Source organism: Drosophila obscura, unplaced genomic scaffold (assembly GCF_018151105.1).
Source record: "Drosophila obscura isolate BZ-5 IFL unplaced genomic scaffold, ASM1815110v1 contig_9, whole genome shotgun sequence".
Taxonomy (NCBI): Eukaryota; Metazoa; Arthropoda; class Insecta; order Diptera; family Drosophilidae; genus Drosophila; species Drosophila obscura.
The window spans coordinates 786348-805824 of record NW_024542883.1 but is presented as its reverse complement, the minus strand read 5'-3'; the positions used below and the strand labels follow the sequence as shown (position 1 = coordinate 805824).

Genomic DNA, 19477 nt, shown 5'->3' with positions numbered 1-19477 from the left:
ACTCGCAACGTTCCCCCTCATTTTGTTATAATGAAAATTTGGAGGAAAATATATGGATATGAAATATTTTAAGTTTATACATTTGTCTATAATGTATTTTTTTGGCGAATAGTTTTATTTTACATGTTATATCAATTTTAGTTGTGTGAATATAAATACATACACAATAACACATGCACAGTTTACGCACTATATCTATCTCCATTCCTCTTCCACGCTTTGACTGCGATGACATATAAAAGCAACAGCAAACAACTAACGTGATTCCACTTGGCTCAGTGATTCCACTAGGCTCAGTTTTGATCAGTGAGAGATGCTCAAAATTATCTCCCTCACACTGTTTACGTAGGGAAAACACTTGTTTCTCCCACCGCTCAGCACGAAACTGAAAACGCGAGAGTAACAAACACAAATTTGACCATATCTACCAGATTGCCGAATCTGAATCAAATCAGATCATAATTATAGCCAATGAAGAAATTAATTTTTAGTTGCTTCCCCAGTCTGCTTCAGCAAGAGACCCACTACTCATTCTCTTTCTCGCTCGCACACTCTGCCGCGTTATGTGCGCGAGCAACCCCTAGCGGAGGAGATGTAGAATATAAATGGTAAATGTAGAATCAACATGTTAGATGTAGAATATACATAGTAGATGTAGGGGGCGGGGCGAAATTTTGAAATACACTTGTAGTTTGGAAACCAAATTTGTTTGCCCAAGCTCTCATAGTCTCTGAGACGGGCAGACGGACAGATGGACATGGCTATATCGACTCGGCTATTGATGCTGATCAAGAATATATACACTTTATGGGGTCGGAAATGTTTCCTTCTCTGCGTTGCACACATCCACTTTTACCACAAATACAATATACCCATTAACTCTTTTTTGAGTACGAGTATAAAAATCGCCAGACCATCCTGCTGCCTCCTTTTTATTGGGCACTCATTTTTAAATCGTTCGCTGAGTTTCCGGGGATCCGGCCGAGCCAAATAGGTTTAGGTTTATCTTACTAATGTTACAAAAATTCTCCAATTGTTTACAGTCCAAATTTTGTTGATTTTGGTGAATAGGAGCATTTTCTGGATTATTTTTAATGCCTAAAGTGGTCATTTTGGTGGCTCACAACCGTTAAGTTATGTCTCCTGAAGACGCCGCCGTTTAGCTTTGGTGCTAATATCGATACCTACCGAATAAACTCCCTTCTAATATATTACGCTATTTTTTAACGATCCTCGACGCTCAAGCGTTTACGAATACGATCCTACTTTAAAGGTCCTTTTGGGTGGTCTTCCTCTTACTTCATGAGGTCGTTTTACCGAACAGAATTTTTCGAAATCCTTTAGAAAATTGTGTGTTGAGGACTTACTCATACTAAATTTGGTGCTAATAGCATCACAACTGAAATTATTTGGCCGCAAACACAAAATGGCTGCCTTCTCAGTTTCCGTTTTTTTCGACATTTATTACATTAATTTTTTGTTGAAAAATTTTGCTTTTTGAAATGAAAAAGTCAGCAAAGTCAGCACTGCTGATGAATTTATCTATGCAATAAAAATATTTCCCGACAGGCTTAGACTTTTTGAATTCGCGCCATCGGTTTAAAGTTAACTAATATGAGTGTCCACATTTCAATGTCTGCTACTGTAAATAAAATTTACGAATAAAGACAAAACATTAAACTAAATCATTCAAGTGTAGAGATAATTACTAGCAACATACTATCGCAATGAGGAGAAGCTTATTCAAAGAAGATAAGTTCTCCCCAACATACTTTTAATATACAATAAACAGATACATAAACTGATATATGTAAATAAGAAAATATACATATAATGTATATAATGTTAATGACGATATGAATGTTATCAATATTCAATAGATTTCACCAATTATCCAACTCATTCAGCAAAAAATTGTTTTGGAATTTTCTTGATTACAATTTTTTGTAAAATTCGGTAGCAACCTCTAAAAAATTAGAAAGAAAAAATATAAAAACATGTAAATTTCTACATACACTACTGGTCAAAATAATAAGTACAGAGGCATCGTGATGATTTTTTATGAAATATCTCGAATGTTTTTAAATTTATGACTGCCAATTGTTTATATTTTTAAAGATTACAGTTTTGCCAAACATTTAAATCAAAAATGAAAGTTGTGAGCACCCTTAATTTAATTCTAGGCTTTAAATTTGAGCTGGCTGTGCATTTTTAGTGTGGTCAAAATAATAAGTACACTGGAGGTATTTATGAATTTTTAAGGATTTTATTGGGATTTGGTCAAAGGATTGTTCGTTTTTATTGACTCCTTGCATATTAAGGTACAATGAGCGTTAAAAAAATTTCCCTATATGGGCCGAAAAAGCATTGTTCTGCTGAAGAAATTAAGATTGTCTTGAATCTTAAAAAATAAGGGAAAAGTCTTCGGGAAACTGCGAAAAGTCTTTGACGCTCGCTATATTTGGATCAGAATGCCTTAAATTTAAGATTTCTTACTGAAAATCGAAGAAGGAAGAAGAAATCTTCACAAACAACGGACACCCGCATCGCCAGTCTTGCAAAAAATTATGCGTTCATGTCTTACAAAGCCATTTCCACTCAAATTGGCAATGAAATATCATCTCAGACCGTTCCTCGTAGGCGTCAATATTCAGACTTATCAGAACGTATAGCCCGACAAGGTTCCTTACTCCGAGAAAAAAATTTGGAGATGAGACAAAAATTTGGCGAAACAAATTTTGCATGCACTGAGCCAGATGGGTCTAAAAAATGAAATAATATATTATAGAGCGACAAAACAAAACCAAATATTTTTGGTAATGACTACAGGTGATATGTACGACGCCCCAAAGGCAAATAATTCGAGGCCCAGGAAAAAAAAAATGTTTAACCACCGTGGCGGTTGCCTTATGGTCTGGGGCTTTTTTTTATTTTTTTTTGCATGGCGTTGAGCCGATACATCGTAAAACTGATCCTATGACCAATTTCAGGTATAAAAACATATTGAATAACATTTTGCAACCATATGCTAAGGAAGATATGTCCTTGAGGTGGGTCTCTCAGTCGTTGTCCTGGACTCACAACACACCGCAAGGCTGATCAAGGCTTGGTTTACGGAGGGGAAGGTAAACGTTTTGAATTGGCCAAGTCAATCTCCTGACTAAAACCCAATATACAACCTATGGGGAGACTTAAAACGTCGCGTTTGCACAAATACATTTCGAAACTCCGAAGAATTGTGGGAATTTGTCCCAAAAACTTGGTATGAGATTCCAGTAGAGTCCTGGCGCAAAATTATTGCTGGTATGCCAAAAATAATCGTCAAAGCTAAAGAAAATAAGGGTGGCTATATCGGATACTATCGTAGAATTACTATTAATAAGAAAAAATTTTGATATGCTTTGAGTTTTTGGCTTTGTAGAATTGCTGTACTTATTATTTTGACCGCTATTCTACTATAGGTTAGTAATCTAAAAGTTAAGTGGATTTTTTCTTTGTTTTTCTTTTAAGTTTTACGACACGTGAAAGAAAGCTCATGAGTGTGTACTTATTATTTTGACCAGTAGTGTATGTATATCACATTTGACCTCACATTTGAAAATTATCCATTATGGTATTCAAGGTGCGACGTGTTATCAAGGTTATTTTGATCTTTGCATTCGCTCGGAAGTCGAAAACTGGACAAATGATTTAAAAATTGACACATGTATGACATGCCGCTACGACAGCCGAACAATTGTGCACAGGCCCGCTGCGGCAGCCGTTCCGAGCCACACGATGCTTTTACGCTGTACGTGTGCCTACGCACAGTTCATACGACGCTGCCGGCCTCTGCTCTAAGCACAGTGCTTCCAATGAACATTCACGATGGCTTCTAATGACACCCCCTTCCAATTGTCACACGATTCTAGGAAAAGCATAGAAAATTGTAAGGGCCGTCGACAAGGAGAAAATTAATGGACTCAGCGACAAGGCGTTAAGCGTAAGTTTGAAGTTTTCGACGGACTTGATAGCTGTGTTCAACGAATGTCACAACGCCTTGGAAAAGATAGATCTTGTTGAGATCGGAAAAATAGTCATGGACTAGTTTGTCGAGTGCGGGCGATTTTGAAGCTATGATAAGGCGGGAAATCAACAAGCGGCAGTCCACAATGGTACTACTGTCGTAGTTCAGAGTCTGCCCCGCCTGCATAAGTTAAAGATTCCCGACTTCAGTGACTGTATGACACACAGTATGGCGCATTCTGAGACATGTTTTCATCCATTAAAGATAAGGATCCTGACCTTAAGAATGTTGAAAGGACCAGCGTTAGACACGATCTCGTCTTTGGAATTTAGTCACGCCAGCTATCCCATCGCACTGGATCTACTCAGCAAACGATTTAATAACAAGCGTCACATATTACAGACACCGGTCACAGACATTGTGGGTTTGCTGTGTATCTAGGCATTTGCTTCCCAACTACTGTCCATTTCAGATAAAGAAGATGACAATCTGCAAGTTTTACAGAGTCTGGGGGCAAAGGAGCAGATTGCTGACTGCATCTTAATACACAGCTGCTGCAGAAGGTAGACAGTGCCACACAAGCTACATACGTGGGAGGAATGCTCGCCGTGGAATAGCATACCCTCCAGCCAAACAATTCGCCACGTTTCTGAAGAAGATATGCCAGAGGTTTGAAACCCAAGAGCATGCGAAGGATATGTACACCCATAGCAGTCGGAAACACTGTCTAATCGCAACCAGCTCCAAGGTGTGTACATTCTGCGGCGATCCAAAACACACCATTTATGCGTGTTCGCAATTCGGGAATCTGTCTGCTCAACTTCGGCTTCAGGAAACTAAGTAGCTGTCACTGTGAACCAACTCTCTCCGAGCAGGCCATACGCAGGGTGCATGTCATTCTCGATCCTGCCGAATATGTGGTACCAGACATTACACTCTACTTCATTTCGAGTCTCCGTCTTACGGTCCTCAATCTCTTGTGCCTCCACTGTAACATTCAATATCGGATTCCCAATTGCGTGCGAGACCCTCTGGCGTTGAACATACTGCAGCATCGCCAGCCACATCGCTTTTGGCAGAGTGACAGGCGTCACATCGTACTTCTTGCAACTGTCAACACAGCGTGAGGAATCGCTCTGGTACAATGATTCCATGCCGTGCCCTGCTTGATTCTGGATCGCAGGTGAATCTCATTACTTATCACCTAGCTCAGCAGTTGGAGCTACAAAAGAAAGAGTCGGATGTTTCTAGTGTCTGGTCTCGGCGATTCGCGTGCCATATCCAAAGGATGCGGCGCGGATATCCAACTGAAATTACACACGTCAATTTATGCCAAGACCATTTCGGCATTAGTTTCTCTTACCATTACGGGAAATCCACCTAACTGCAATGTCGACATAAACCGCTGGAACGTTCCGCCCAACACACAAATTTTCTATATTCTAAATATATTGAAATACACTTGTGACAAATTTGCCTATCTTATAGAACTGTACATCCATTTACAGTGTTTTATAAATATGTATGTTCATATTAATTACACTTTGAACAATTCAATGAAAGTAAGTTTTCAAATTAATTTTCTTTATCAGAACTGATTTTTCACCTATGTATATATACTTGAAAATATTTCATTTTCTGTTGTTACAGTTCGAAAATTAAATAGATGTATACACTTTAAAATGCCAGCATGTGAACCGTGATGTCATTTATATTGCAATATTATATATAATAAACATCTTGAGAGATTGTTATGAAATAATTTATAACAGTATATACATAAAATGTTCTTAAGTCAGTCTTAATACCTTTTTAGCATTATGCAACGAGTGTGTATAATAATAACTGATATTAACAATCCCCTGAAAAGAGCTTTTTAATAAAGATAATTTCACTAAACACTGCCAATAAATTAAATTTCACCAACATGCATTCGCTTGAAAATTGATTCTAAGGATGTGAAAAAATCGATTTCCTTTATTTCTTGTTTTTGTTTGTATGGTTCGGGCAGTGTGACCGCATATCGGAGCTATCGCTAAACTATATCCGCAAGTATTTTCAACGTTACACCCTGTGCACACTGAGCCCATCCTGGGGGAACGGTGGGAATTTCTTAAATGTCTCAAACACCGATTCACACTGGCACCACCCACCATCCATGCAAAACAGCTGATGCTCACGTGCGGTGAAAACGTTTATGATTTAATTGAATATAAATAATATTGCAATGGTTGTGAATGTGAAAACATATTCTTGCACAAACTAATCATGCTTCATGTGGATATGGACGATGATGATGAGGACAACTTTGAGACGGAGGAGATATTAGAATAGATATCTGTTTTGAACACACTGAGGCCACGCAGGTTGTGGTCCTTTGTGCGTGCTTCTACTAAATACAACCAAAGTTTTAAGTACAAATATATATGTTATGTTTTTCAGAACCGGTCCGGTTCATTTTGGGAGAAGGATGTACCCGAAAACAACGAGTCGTTCGAGGTCCTGCTTTTCTGTGTTGGTTTCTCGTTTGGAAGTGCTACGGAAGAAGGACACAAACTGCCGAGCCGCAATTCCTCTGGAAAAGCAGAGCTTTTGTGCTCTTCTACTGAGTACCGAACAGTCAGAAGGCTTTTCGGCGTGTCAGCCAACAGTGTCTGCAATATACTGCATGAGTTTTGCAAAACATTGATTAAATAATTCTCAGAGGAATACATGTCTTCAAACAATCTCACTTCAGAGAAAATTGAAGTGTGAGTCGAAGGATTTGGAGAAATTGGGTTTCCTCAGTGCCTAGGTGCAATTGGTAATAATGCAAACCAATCATCCATATTCAGGGGAGCCACAGAAATCACTAGTGAAATGGGAAACCGCGCAGAGGATTTCCGCTTCAAAATTTCCGCCGTGCCACAGAATTCCGAGCGATTTTATTTTTCTTAGCATGGTCACAAACCCAATTCGAGCTAAGGCTTGGGTTGACACCTCTCAAGATTCAATTCAAATAGGGTTCATTTTTCAGTTTTATTGATTTTATCATATGAAAACAATTGGTTTTTCTTTTATGATATAAAAGAATTGATTTTTTAATGCTGTACTTTTATAATTTCAAAACAAAAAAAACACCCCATATCGTGCGAGTCAAACAAAACAATGTACTCGGCAACTCTAGCAGTTGTCTGGCAACTCTGCATGCATGGCAGCAATCAGCTGTTCAAAAAAAACACACACCTGAATTTTACGGAAAACTAAATTAAAATGCTTTTACCGAGACTGTTGGCCATCGAAAAACTACGGAAGAACTACATATTAGAATACAAACCTTGCAGCGCAGGCTTATCAGATGCGCATCGGACTCGTTTTCACGTTCAAACGATACGTATGTGGTTTTTGTGATTGTCTTCTCAAACTACTACTAATTTAGTTCATTACAATTACCAGTTTTTGGTATAATGATCGCTATGCTTCTATTTGTGCTGCCATGGGTCTGCGCTTAGCCGAACAGGGGTTTTTGACATAAATGCAATGGCAATAATGTGTAGAAATGTTGTTAGTTTTATTTTGGCATTTTGAAGTGATGCCACCTGGTAGAACTACAAATGACTACAAATTTTTTCACAATTTGCACAAAAAGTATGCACGCGTTTGACGTAAAGGAAGTTTTGCTACAATGTGCTATTTTTTGTGATGCTTAATTAAAGAAAAACAGATTGCTTTCAATATAATTAATATTAAATATATTGCTCCGAATTCAACTTAAAAAAAAGTGGCATGACTGTATTAACTTCGAAGGTCCGAATCGCCCTAGGTGGCCACCTCGCTCTGCAGCGGATTTAGAGCGGAATCGTTAAGTGAAAATTCAGTCAGCGGATTGAATAGTGATTTACTAAAATGCTTATTTTATTAACTCAACATGTGTAATGTTAAATTATTTGGATGAGGGTTAACCACCAATTGAACAACCTTTATGGGAAAGTAAGATTCGAATCGTTTTAGGTGTGTTTTATGGGTGTATTTAATCAAATCGCTGGATAAATTGTGAGCGATTTTGATTCCGCTGAAAAATCGGTTTGTGGCACGGCGGAATGGAATTCAGGAGATTTTCCAGCGGAAGTGATTTCTGTGGCACCCCTGATTATATGTATAAGTAATGTTTAAATGCATTCACTGGTATTATAAACTGTTCTTTATTTAACGTTGCAAGGCGAGACGTTGCATGTCTCGCCACTCGGCTAACTATTATAAACCAAACTTAAAACTGTAAACTCTTCAACCTCGAACCCTTAGCTGCCGGCCAAAGTGCTGACCTTGCGCCTCGTGCTGGATGCGGCCGCCATCCGGCGATCGCGACGACGGCGATCCCACGGGTGACGAAACTGCTTATTTTGCAATATTGCAGAATTCGTCCCACCCAGTGGACAATTCAGTTAACTCTTGTTAACTACTCCCTCCTTCAAGACTTGACCGTCCTCGGTCAAGCCCATGCTCTTCAGCATCTGCCCGATAGCGACAGTGTTACCCTTCTGTTGCCTGCGCCGCATCCACCAGGAAACGCCGATTAGTGTAGCGCACACGGCCACGCCCACGACAGCGGCCAGTACGGGACCGATAGTAAGGTTTGTTCGGACTTCGGTCAGGTGTTGCAAATTCTCCTCATTCAGCTTGTGAAGATACGGCAGGCTCAACAGCGTTTGGTGGCGGTATTAATCCTCGCCGAGGTAGCTACGCCAGGTACTCTCTTTGGTGCATTGTTGAAGTTGGTGTATTTAGTCCCGTTGACGTGAGCGACTTGGTCAAAGGTTACCAAGTACGTTCCCGTAACTTTTCGCTCGGGGCCGTCGTCTGTGGTCACAATGGCGGTGGCATCGTTGATTACCACCCTCATCTATCTCCAAGATCGGGGGCAGGTTATTCGGTTGGGTGTCGCAGTGGGCCACAGCTCCAAAATGCAATTCTTGGGCGCAGCTATTCGCCGGTGCCTCCTTACAGAAGGCTAATGACGGGGGTCCCATGCATGATGAGACAGCGATGGTCTTGCTGCCGCACTCTGCTATAATGTCCTCGGGTAGCCGGATCGTTACCCCCTTGTGTGCGACTGGGAAGATGGTTAATTTCTTACAAATGAGCTTAGGTCTAGGCATTTTAATTACAAAGATGATCAATTCCTTATTAGCCAGAGCCCTCACATTTGCAGCGCCCAAAAGTTGGGCTACACTGATATCGGTGGAACCTTTCTTCAAAATCGCCTCTAAGTCATTGCTATCGATGATAGCTGGATTTACGATGTTTATTTTAGCCAGAGTAGTGGCGATCATTAGGTTCTGCAATTCGAGCGTCAGCATTCTGTTTCTAGTTAAGAGTGTTTCATATAGATGGGAAGTGTTAATTTCTTCCTTCTTGTTTACTTTTAATAATTGGTTAACAGTTTCGGTGAGGGCATTTATCTGTGCTTGAGTCCTTGAATTTATGGTTATCTGTCTATTGTTTGCGTTTATTAAATCATACTCAACCTGCCTTGTTTGTTGCCAGTCATCGAAGTCCGGAGTCCCTGCGATTATCTTTAGTTCTGACCCCAGGACATTCAAACTCCTCGCATGCCTGTGATGAACTCCTAAAGCCGCAGTCAACGTCAGTAGGTGTTTCGTGTCTGTTTCTAATATTTTCCTCATATGTGTCTGTGGGAAAACGTCAGTCATTTCTATTGTCTCTTGAATGTATCTGTCATACTCTGTCAAGTTCGTGGAGTGTTGTATGTAGAAGGTCTCGTTCCATATTACTGTCCGTCCGTCAATTATGGGAATGTAGTCCGCGTGCGTGTAGTCCGTCAGCTTTGAGTCGGTCATGGCTGTCAAGGTCAAGATTGTTAGAAGGCAGCAATATTCAACGGGTGACCTATAAGAAATGAGAAACACAACGGCTTATTAACTATACTTTCTTTAGTCCTACTATAACTTGTCCCAGTGGACTTGAACTTAGTGCCATGAATCTTGGTTTCCTAGACCTAATTCCTTACCTACCTCAAATTGTCTTTGTGGACCACCCTCCCTTTAATAAGAACGGTGGTTCCCAGGTCTGCTTTCACCTTTTGTTCAGTGCAGAAGGGAGTTAGTTTGTTCCCTAACCTCCTATTGGTTTTCACTAGGACCTGCTCGCCTACCTCAAAGGTCCTATTTTTCCTGGTCGGGTTGTTCCTATCTAGCTGTTCTTGTTGGGCTTTTACTAACTTCAACATAATTTCTTCCCCAAGGTCGCAACTTGCGTGGAACACATCCATAGGTGTCTTGTCTGTGACAGAATGGATGGTTCGATTATATTCGATAGTCGCTAGAATAACTAGTTCAACCGTATCGTCCACTTGGCGTTGCAATTTTAAGCACCTGGCTATTTCTAAGAGGGTGCTGTGGAAGCGTTCCACCTGTCCGTTTGATGTGCTGTGCAAAGGTGGGGCATTCGCTAAATCAATGTCGAACTGGTTCTTTAATAAAGACCGAATGGTCTCCGAGTTGAAAGCTGCCTCATTGTCACAGTAGATGGTCCTAATAGCTGGGAAGATGTTTACCAATTGTAAAATTGGTATTTTCACGTCCGTGATCGTGCGTGAAGCAACCTGCTGCGTTATTGCAAACTTTGAGAATTTGTCAATCGCGGTAAGGAAGTACTTCCCTGCGGTGGAAAAGATGTCGATATGAATCAACTCGCCTACTCTTGCCGGAATTGGAGTCACCCCTAACTCTTGCTTCCTAGGGTGCCGGTTATACTTGGCTTTCTGGCATATCCTGCAGTTTATCACCACTTCTGCTGCGATTTTCTCCATTTTCGGGAAGTAATAATCTCGCAGTACCTGCTTCACATTCTCCTGGGCTGCCCTGTGCGCCCGATTGTGCTCGGCTGTCATTATATCTCTTCGCTCCCCGTCGTTGGTGATGTCTGTCACCAAGGTTTTGCAAAATCGAAATTTTGTGTCCGGAAAGGCTTTTACCAGATCGTTTTGCACAAACGCCAAAGTTGGCAAAGTGCAATGGATGGCGTTAACGACTCCAGGCTTTACCGCTTCCTTGATGGACGCAAGAAGTGTATCTCGACTGGCAAATTCGATCTTGTGACGGGTCTTTTCGGAGAAGAGGATGTGGAGCTGCTTGGAAGGAGTATTTGATTCTTTTAGGATTATCTGATTCCTGAAGCAGTTCACTGGTTTGTCTGCGGCTTCAATTACGTAAGTGAGCGATGCTTCACTATGAATTGTTGCTGCGTCGGATCGACTCTGACTTTCTAACGCATTGATGTTCTGTCGCGACAGCGCATCTGCTACGTAATTGTCCCTGCCTGGTTTGTATAAGACCCTTGCGCCGCACTCATCAATTCTTGCCTTCCAACGCTTTATCTTGGAATTGGGGTTTCTATCTGAAATCGCGAAAATCAGTGGCTGATGGTCTGTGTAGATGTTGATGTCACTCTTTCCATACAGGTAGTGACGGAGAGTGTCTAGGGCCCAGACTATGGCCAGAAGCTCCCTTTCATTGGTCGCATAGTTTAGTTCGCTGTCTTTTAGAGTCCTAGAAATCATGGTTATGGGTCTATTATTTTGTGACAGTACCGCCCCGATACCACTGGACGAGGCATCAGTGGTTAGGTCGAATGGTTGGTTGAAGTCTGGGTAGTGGAGGATGACGTCTTCTGACGCCAAAATGTTCCTAAGTTTATCAAAGGCCTGTTTCTGAACATCATCAAACTGTATGGGAATGGTTTTCGAGCGTTGTTTGCTGATCTTACCATTTTCTCCTTTCAGAATGCTAGAGATCGGTCTTGCTATCTGAGCGAAGTCCTTTATAAAACACCGGTAGTAGCTGGCAAGACCCAGGAATGATCTTACCGCAAACAGGGTGGAGGGTTGTCTAAACCCCTGAATAGCCTTGACTTTATCGGGGCTTGTTCTCGTGCCCTCGGTTGACACCACAAATCCAAGGAATTCCACTTGTCCCCTGAAGAACTGGGACTTTTCCTTTGACACCCTCATGTTCGCGTCGTGGAGGCTGCCAAGCACGGTGTCAATGTCTCTGACATGATCCGCCTCACTTTTTGAGAACACGATGACGTCGTCAACATATACGTAACATATCTTACCAATATGCTCCCGTAATACGTCATCGATGGCCCGTTGAAAAATGCTTGATGCATTCCTGAGGCCAAATGGCAAACGGCAGAACTCATATTTGCCTCCGTTTACCGAAAATGAGGTCTTTTCACGATCGCGTTCAGCTAACGTGATTTGATGGTACCCTGACTTTAGGTCAAGGGTAGTGAAGTATCTTGCCTTACCCAGATTTGAAAGTATCATGGAGATACAAGGCATTGGATACTTGTCTGGTATGGTCTTTGAGTTAAGCTTGCGGAAGTCTATGACTACCCGCTTCTTGTTTGAGCCCGAGTCGTCAGTGCCTTTTTTTCCAACAACCCATATGGGGTTGTTGTACGGAGACCTGGAAGGCCGAATGATTTTGTTCCGCAATAGGTCCTTCACCTCGTCATTGACGAAATCAGTGGCTCCTACAGGGAAGGGGTACATTTTCGAGTAGATTGGCTCCTCATCCTCGGTCCTAATTGTGGCTACTACGGCTGTGTTGAAGGGTAGCATTTCAGTCGGATCTGCAAATGCCTTTATACTGCTGGACATCATTCTGAGAAACTCGTCCCTTACTGTTGGCGGGACCTCAATGTCGTCTACTTTTGTGAAGTTAACGCTGGGGCATTTGTGGAATAGGATCTTTTCAGATTCCTGTCCAAAGTGGAGATTTTTTGTCCCCAGGTTTATATTGACGCCAGCTTTCGTTAGCGTGTCGAGCCCTACGATGCCATCAAAGGTTGATAGCTCCGGCAAGATAAAAAACGGGCATTTTATGCCGAATATGGTTAGGAGACATTTTTGCTCTACTTTATTAAACCCGTGCAGGGATTTTACAACAAATGGGGCCTCTACAGGGACAATTCCCTTAAGTTTTTTTAAAAGTTTGATATAATTCTTCGCAGCCCCAGTGTCTATAGGTTAAGTGTCCTCCCTGCTACTGTTCGTTTGACGAACGGGAGCAGGGATGCTCCCCTAAAAAATTGACAGTATCACTGTCGTATCCTGCACTATTGTCCTAATCAATCTCCGCCACTGCTTCCGATGCTAACTGTTCGTATTGTTGTTCGTCCGGGTCCACCTGAGCGAGGTGATTGATCCTCTGTCTGCGCTGGTCGGAGAATCCCTGGGATCCAGCCGGCCTTTTATACGCACCCTGCTGGTGCCCGTTATTAGGGTTTGCTGTAGCCGGTAGGCCTGGGTTGTGCCCCTGTTGCTTTTGAAAGGCAGTTGGCTGACGGAATTTAGAGGAAGATGGATCAACATCCATCATCTCGACTTTGTCTTGGCTACGGATACCACCTGTTTGATGGTTCCCCTTTTTGTTCGGGTAGAACGGGTTCTTTGATTGTCTCTTATAGTGGTCGGGCTCATTCTGTACGCCCTGCCTATATTTTGATCGGTTCTGTGGTTTGCTTTCTAAAGCTCTTGCGTAATTTTATGCAAAGTCGTGCCTATCATGGTTGGCCTCAATTTCTTGTGCCAAGGCCAAGGCTGACGGCAAGTCCGCAGGCTGCGCCGCAAATAGTGTATCCGTGAGGCCTCTTCTTAAACGAAGACACGTAGTGCGTCAGCCCTATACTTTTCGTTAATATATTGCGCTTGTGCGGCGTCTTGTGACATGATCGTCTTATTTGTGAGAAGTGTGAGCTTCTTCTCGACCTCCTCGTAGAACTGAGTGATGGACAGTCCACCCTGCCGAAGTGTGGCAAGCTCTTGCTCTAGCAAGTGTATCGGACGTTGGCCGAATATGGGCTTATCCGCGGGTCGCGAACGTACGTTCGCACGCTTTTAATGCACAAAAAAGATAGAAAACAAAAACTTTCCAAGACTTTTTTTTCGGCATCTCAATAGCATTTTGTTAGCTCTATGCTTAGTGCAGATGATAGGGCTCATCGAGTTTTAGTTTTTAAAATAATTAAAAAAAACATGCGGTCGCGAACGTACGAAAAATAGAAGTCGACTTTGACTTAATCTAGAAAAATGCAATTATCTGCGAATTGGAACGGAATATTCTTGTAATGTAATGTAGCTTTCTATAAAGTATATTCACATAAAATTATCTCCATTGGTTTTAAAAAAATTAAATTAAGTACCGGTCGCGAACGTACGGGTCGCAAACGTACGATTTTTCCATATGTATTTTAAATTTTTTCACCTTACGTTTTCCCTTGAATCAGTTCATATTTCCCTTTAAACCAACTTATTACTCCATTTTTACGTAATAACATTTATAGTAAGAAGAGAAAATTTTATTTAAAATGAAAAAAATGAGCTGCTTTTCGCGCAATTCATTTAACTTTTGTGGATCGCTTTTAATTTTATTGAGATATCGGGTCTGTTTTTCACTTGTTTTAGCCATCTACGAATATTTATATGCGTGTTAAACAATTAAAAGTAAAAGTAACAAAAAAAAAGAAAAGGAACGTGCGAGTCGCTTCTGGGGACGCGACTCTACGTACACCCGTACTGAGTCAGTATATACATTTTTGAGCATATGATTTTTTAGAATTTTAGAATTAAAAAAAAAAATTGTACATTTTACATTTTTTTGCTACATCTGTTATCTACATATACATATATTATGTATATTATACATCTAACATGAAGATTGTACATGTACCATTTAGATTCTACATCTCCTCCGCTAGGGGTTGCTCGCGCACTGAACGCGGCAGAGTGTGCGAGCGAGAAGGAAAATGAGTTGCGTTGTTTTTGGCAGGATGGGCACGGGGAAGCAACAGAAAATTAATTTCTTCATTCTGGCTATAATTATGATCCGATCTGATTCAGATTCGGCAGTCTGGTAGATATGGTCATTCTCTACGATACTGCGTTTTTTGTTTAATCGTATCTTTAAAATTGTGGCTACCACAGATTTTCGTCCTTTGTGGGAGGGGATACACTTGTAGCAGTGTGATATCACATGAGTGTGGAAACCAAATTTGGTTGCCCTAGCTCTTATAGTCTCTGAAATCTAGGCGCTCAACAAGACGGACAGACAGACAGACAGACAGACGGACAGACAGACATGGCTATATCGACTCGGCTATTGATGCTGATCAAGAATATATATACTTTATGGGGTCGGAAACGTTTCCTTCTCTGCGTTACACACATCCACTTTTACCACAAATCTAATATACCCCTTAACTCTTTTTTGAGTACGGGTATAAAAAATACTTACGGTCGCGAACGTACGCTACTTCGAAAATCAAAATAAAAAGTTTGGTTAATAGTAACCCCAAAGTTTTTTTATATTTAAAATAGTTACACAAAACTTACTTTACACATGCAGTTTACAATAAAATGATGTTTTCGGTCGCGAACGTACGATTAGAACATAGATAAGAAGCAAAATAAAAATTAACCGTTAACTGAAGATTTTTTCGGTCTCTTTGCATTTTTCTCTTCTTAACAGATTGCAATAGAGAGATTAGGTAGAAAGAGTGCAAGCATATCATATGTTTTGCATGCAAAATAATTAAATATAAAAATGCCTTTAAAAAAAGCTAAAAGTGAGGAAATCACATTTTTCAAGTTTTCAGGCAAATTTTCTCATGAAAACCACTGAGATATGCTTATGGCATTATGAAACCATTGAAACCATTGAAACCATTGAAACCATATGAACCATTATGAAAATTTGGACATTTCTTTTTAAGAATACACAAAAAAATACGATGATTATGAACATTTTATTTTTCGGTCCTGGTTGACCATTCGGCGGATATGCCCATATACAATGTATATGGGATGTTGTCAATATGTTGTCTGGGACTCTCTGTGCATGGCAGCAATCAGCTTTTCTCCAAAACTGACATCTGAATTTGGCGTTAAACTTAAAAAAAAAATGCTTTTAGCGAGACTGTTGGCCATTGAAGAGCTACGGAGGCAACATATTATAATAGAAACCTTGCAGCGCAGGCTTCTCAGATGCGCATCCGACTCGTTTTCACGTTCAGACGATAAGTATGTGGTTTTGTTATTGTCTTCTCAAACTACTGCTAGTTTGGGTCATTACAATAAACACAAAAATGCAATGGCAATAGTTTGGAGAAATGGTTTGTTTTGTCATATTGAAGCGATGGCACCAGGAATCTACAAATGACTACAAACTACAAATGACTACAAATGACTAAAAATGTTTTCACAATTTGCACAAAAAAGTATGCACACGTTTGACTTAAAGGAAGTTTTATTTTATTTTTTGTAATGCTTAATTAAAGAAAAACAGCATACTTTCAATTCGGCTTAAAAAAGGTGGCATTACTATCCTAACTTCGAAAGTCCGATTCCCCCTAGGTGGCCACCTCGGCCACAATCTTCTCCAGGGCATTATGGTGCTCGTTGAATGAAGCTAAAAGATCCGCTAGCAACTTCAGCCTCACGTTCAGCTCCTCCTCACTGATCCCGAAACGAAACAACAGCAAGCAAGCAGACCGCAAAGCAGATGACGCGAGAACCGTTTCTGTAGCTTATGCACAAACGACGAACCGAAAAACCGTGGTTCAAAGCGAATTTATCCAACGACAATGTTATGTTTTTGTGATAAAATTAAAAAAGTTTATGTTTATATCACGTCGGGGTCAGCAAATGTTGAGCTACTGAGCTTTTTCAGTAGCGTTGTTTTTCGAGGTATTAAAAGACGATGATTGTTCAGGTAATATTTCACAGTTTACTGGACTTAAGCTTATATATATATGGTTTGTATTGAAAAATAGCGAAAGGTGTGAATTTGCTAGCGAGAGTTTATGATGGGTCGATTGAAGACGCGGGGCCGGTTCAAGAAAGCGATATATTTATGCTATGAACGTATAGAACTTTTGTCAGGCAGGTCACTGTGCCAGACAGCAAAACGTTTAATTACGGTCGTGATTGATCTTGAAGACACTTCTGCTTTTTCTGATGATCCTCCCCCCCAGCGGCTGACGAACCCCGAGAAAGAGCAAAGTACCAGCAAGAGCATAAGTACAAGCAAACAATCGGTTATAAAGAGAGACATTACATTAAGAGATGCTCAACTACTCTTTGTGCTGTCATGGTCCGGCGCTTAGCCGAACATCGTATCTATAAAATTGTGCCTGCCACAGATTTTCGTCCTTTATGGTGTCGGAAGGGGGTTTTTTTTTAAAGCTTTTTTCAGAAGTAGCGCTTCTTTTTTTACATAGCTCTAGTATCTTACGTCTGATTGTAAAGAACTTTGCTATTTTGAAAAGATAATTAAAACAACTAGAAATGCTTAAAACAATGAAGCAACTTTGTAGCTAAAAATCGTTAACCAAACCTAAAAAATGAAAAAATTAACAAAAAATACCTTTTGGAAGGTTGCGGGCCCAACTGCCAATTGGGAACAAAGGAACGCGATCAGGTACCAAATGTACAACTCTTTTTCGTTTGCTTTGTTCCCAATAGGTAGTTTTTAATGAGCAACCCCTTAAACGACGCCTAATTAATGCACCTATACAAAAAAAACGAGAAGGAACGTGTGAGTCGCTTCTGGGGACGCGACTCTACTTATACCCGTACTCAGTCAGTATATACATTTTAAGCTTATGATTTTTTAGAATTTAAAAGTTTAAAAAAAATTTCACATTTTACACTTTTTTGCTACATCTGTTATCTACATCTACATCTACAATGTATGTTCCACATCTAACAAGTAGATTGTACATGTACCATTTATATTCTATATCTCCTCCGCTAGGGGTTGCTCGCGCACTGAACGCGGCAGAGTGTGCGAGCGAGAAAGAGAATCAGTAGCGTCAGCAGCGCTTAAGAAGGAGAGGGAACCAACAGAAAATTCATTTCTTCATTCTGGCTATAATTATGATCCGATCTGATTCAGATTCGTCAATCTGGTAGATATGGTCATTTTCTACGATACTGCGTATTTAGTTAGTTTTATCGTATCTTTAAAATTGTGCCTGCCACAGATTTTCGTCCTTTATGGGTGCGGAAGTGGGCGGGGCGAAATTTTGAAATACACTTGTAGCAGTGTGATATTACATGAGTCTGGAAACAAAATTTGGTTGCTCTAGCTTTTATAGTCTTTGAGATCTAGGCGCTCATCAAGACGGACAGACGGACAGACGGACGGACGGACGGACAGACAGACATGGCTACATCGACTCGGCTATTGATGCTGATCAAGAATATATATACTTTATGGGGTCGGAAACGTTTCCTTCTCTGCGTTACACACATCCACTTTTACCACAAATCTAATATACCCCTTAACTCTTTTTTGAGTACGGGTATAAAAATGACGTACGTTATCTGCTTCAGTTTTTGTGTTCTTTTTTGCAGGGTTTTCTGAATCTAGTATTGATAAAACCTGAAGAGCATTTCTTTTGCCAGCACTGTATAAACTAACTCGAGTAGCTACTACCAATTCTTCGCAGGGAGTTTTGTTAACGATATCACTAACCCTTTGAATTTGACGATGTTCTGTGCAGTCAGAAAATGGTTTTGCTGGGCGCCCAGAACTAATTGCATCTGTTGCAGTAAATATAATTTTTTCGTTCAACCATTTTTCGTTGTGTTTTTGAAAATATTGTAAACATCTGTGGCACTCTCTCCACCTTTCGGCAACCTTATATCCAAAATTAGTCAATTTAGTATTTATTTTCTTGCGATCTTCATCGCTGAATTTGTTTTCATCAATAATTTGAGAAAAAACATGGCTTCGCATCGCTTCAACTTTTTTTCCTGGCACAGTTTCCATGCGCCATATCGCAAAAAGCGCGTTATTCGAAACTGACATTTGTCCTATAAAATCAAATAAATTAACGTGTTGGACGTAGTTGCAATTTGTTTTAACACAGAAGATTCAGAAAAGACTGGTTTCATAAATAAAAAAAGATTGAAGACGGAAGGGGACGGATGTCAAAAGATCTATTCCATGCAAGTGTCGGGTATGTTATTAATAGAAAACTAAAGGAAATGTTAAGTTCTACAACGATTTACCACTAATACATGTAAGCACAGGACCAACACATATATTTTTTATTAAATACTTACCAACCATTATCAAAATGGATGGCAATTTTAATACAAATCGCAAAACATTAAGATATATTTTGCTTTACCAAAAGCCATAAAGTTGCGGTAAAATGTCCTTAGGTATGGACAGAAAAGTTATTTGCGATTCAACCGCGTGCAGGTACTGGACTATCGATAGGAAAAATATATAAATATCGCAATAAATATCAGTGGGATGTTTACTTTGCAAAAATTAAAAAAAATTAACAGGATTCGACATTTTAATTTTTCATATATTGCCTGCCAGATTGGCAGAATCGACCACTGTGGGGCGGTGATATACACTTGTAGCAGTGTGATATCACATGAGTCTG

General features: G+C 40.3%; 1 protein-coding gene and 1 long non-coding RNA gene across 3 annotated transcripts in view; one reads left to right on the top strand and one right to left on the bottom strand.

Annotated features, from left to right (window-relative positions):
* The window catches only part of LOC111080283 (E3 ubiquitin-protein ligase Ufd4), a 32848-nt gene extending 26900 nt beyond the window's left edge, over positions 1-5948 (bottom strand). For both annotated transcript variants that reach the window (XM_041596036.1, XM_041596037.1), the window contains exons 1-2: positions 5934-5948; positions 5815-5868 (exon numbers count right to left, since the gene is read on the bottom strand). In XM_041596036.1, the coding sequence (XP_041451970.1) occupies positions 5815-5868; positions 5934-5939 (60 nt within the window). In that variant the 5' untranslated portion in view covers positions 5940-5948. The remainder of the gene's footprint in view (positions 1-5814; positions 5869-5933) is intronic.
* LOC111080284 lies at positions 5476-5765 on the top strand. The gene is made up of 2 exons (XR_002608481.1): positions 5476-5568; positions 5657-5765. It is a non-coding gene; the product is annotated as an uncharacterized LOC111080284 (long non-coding RNA).
* Positions 5949-19477: the final 13529 nt, after the last annotated feature.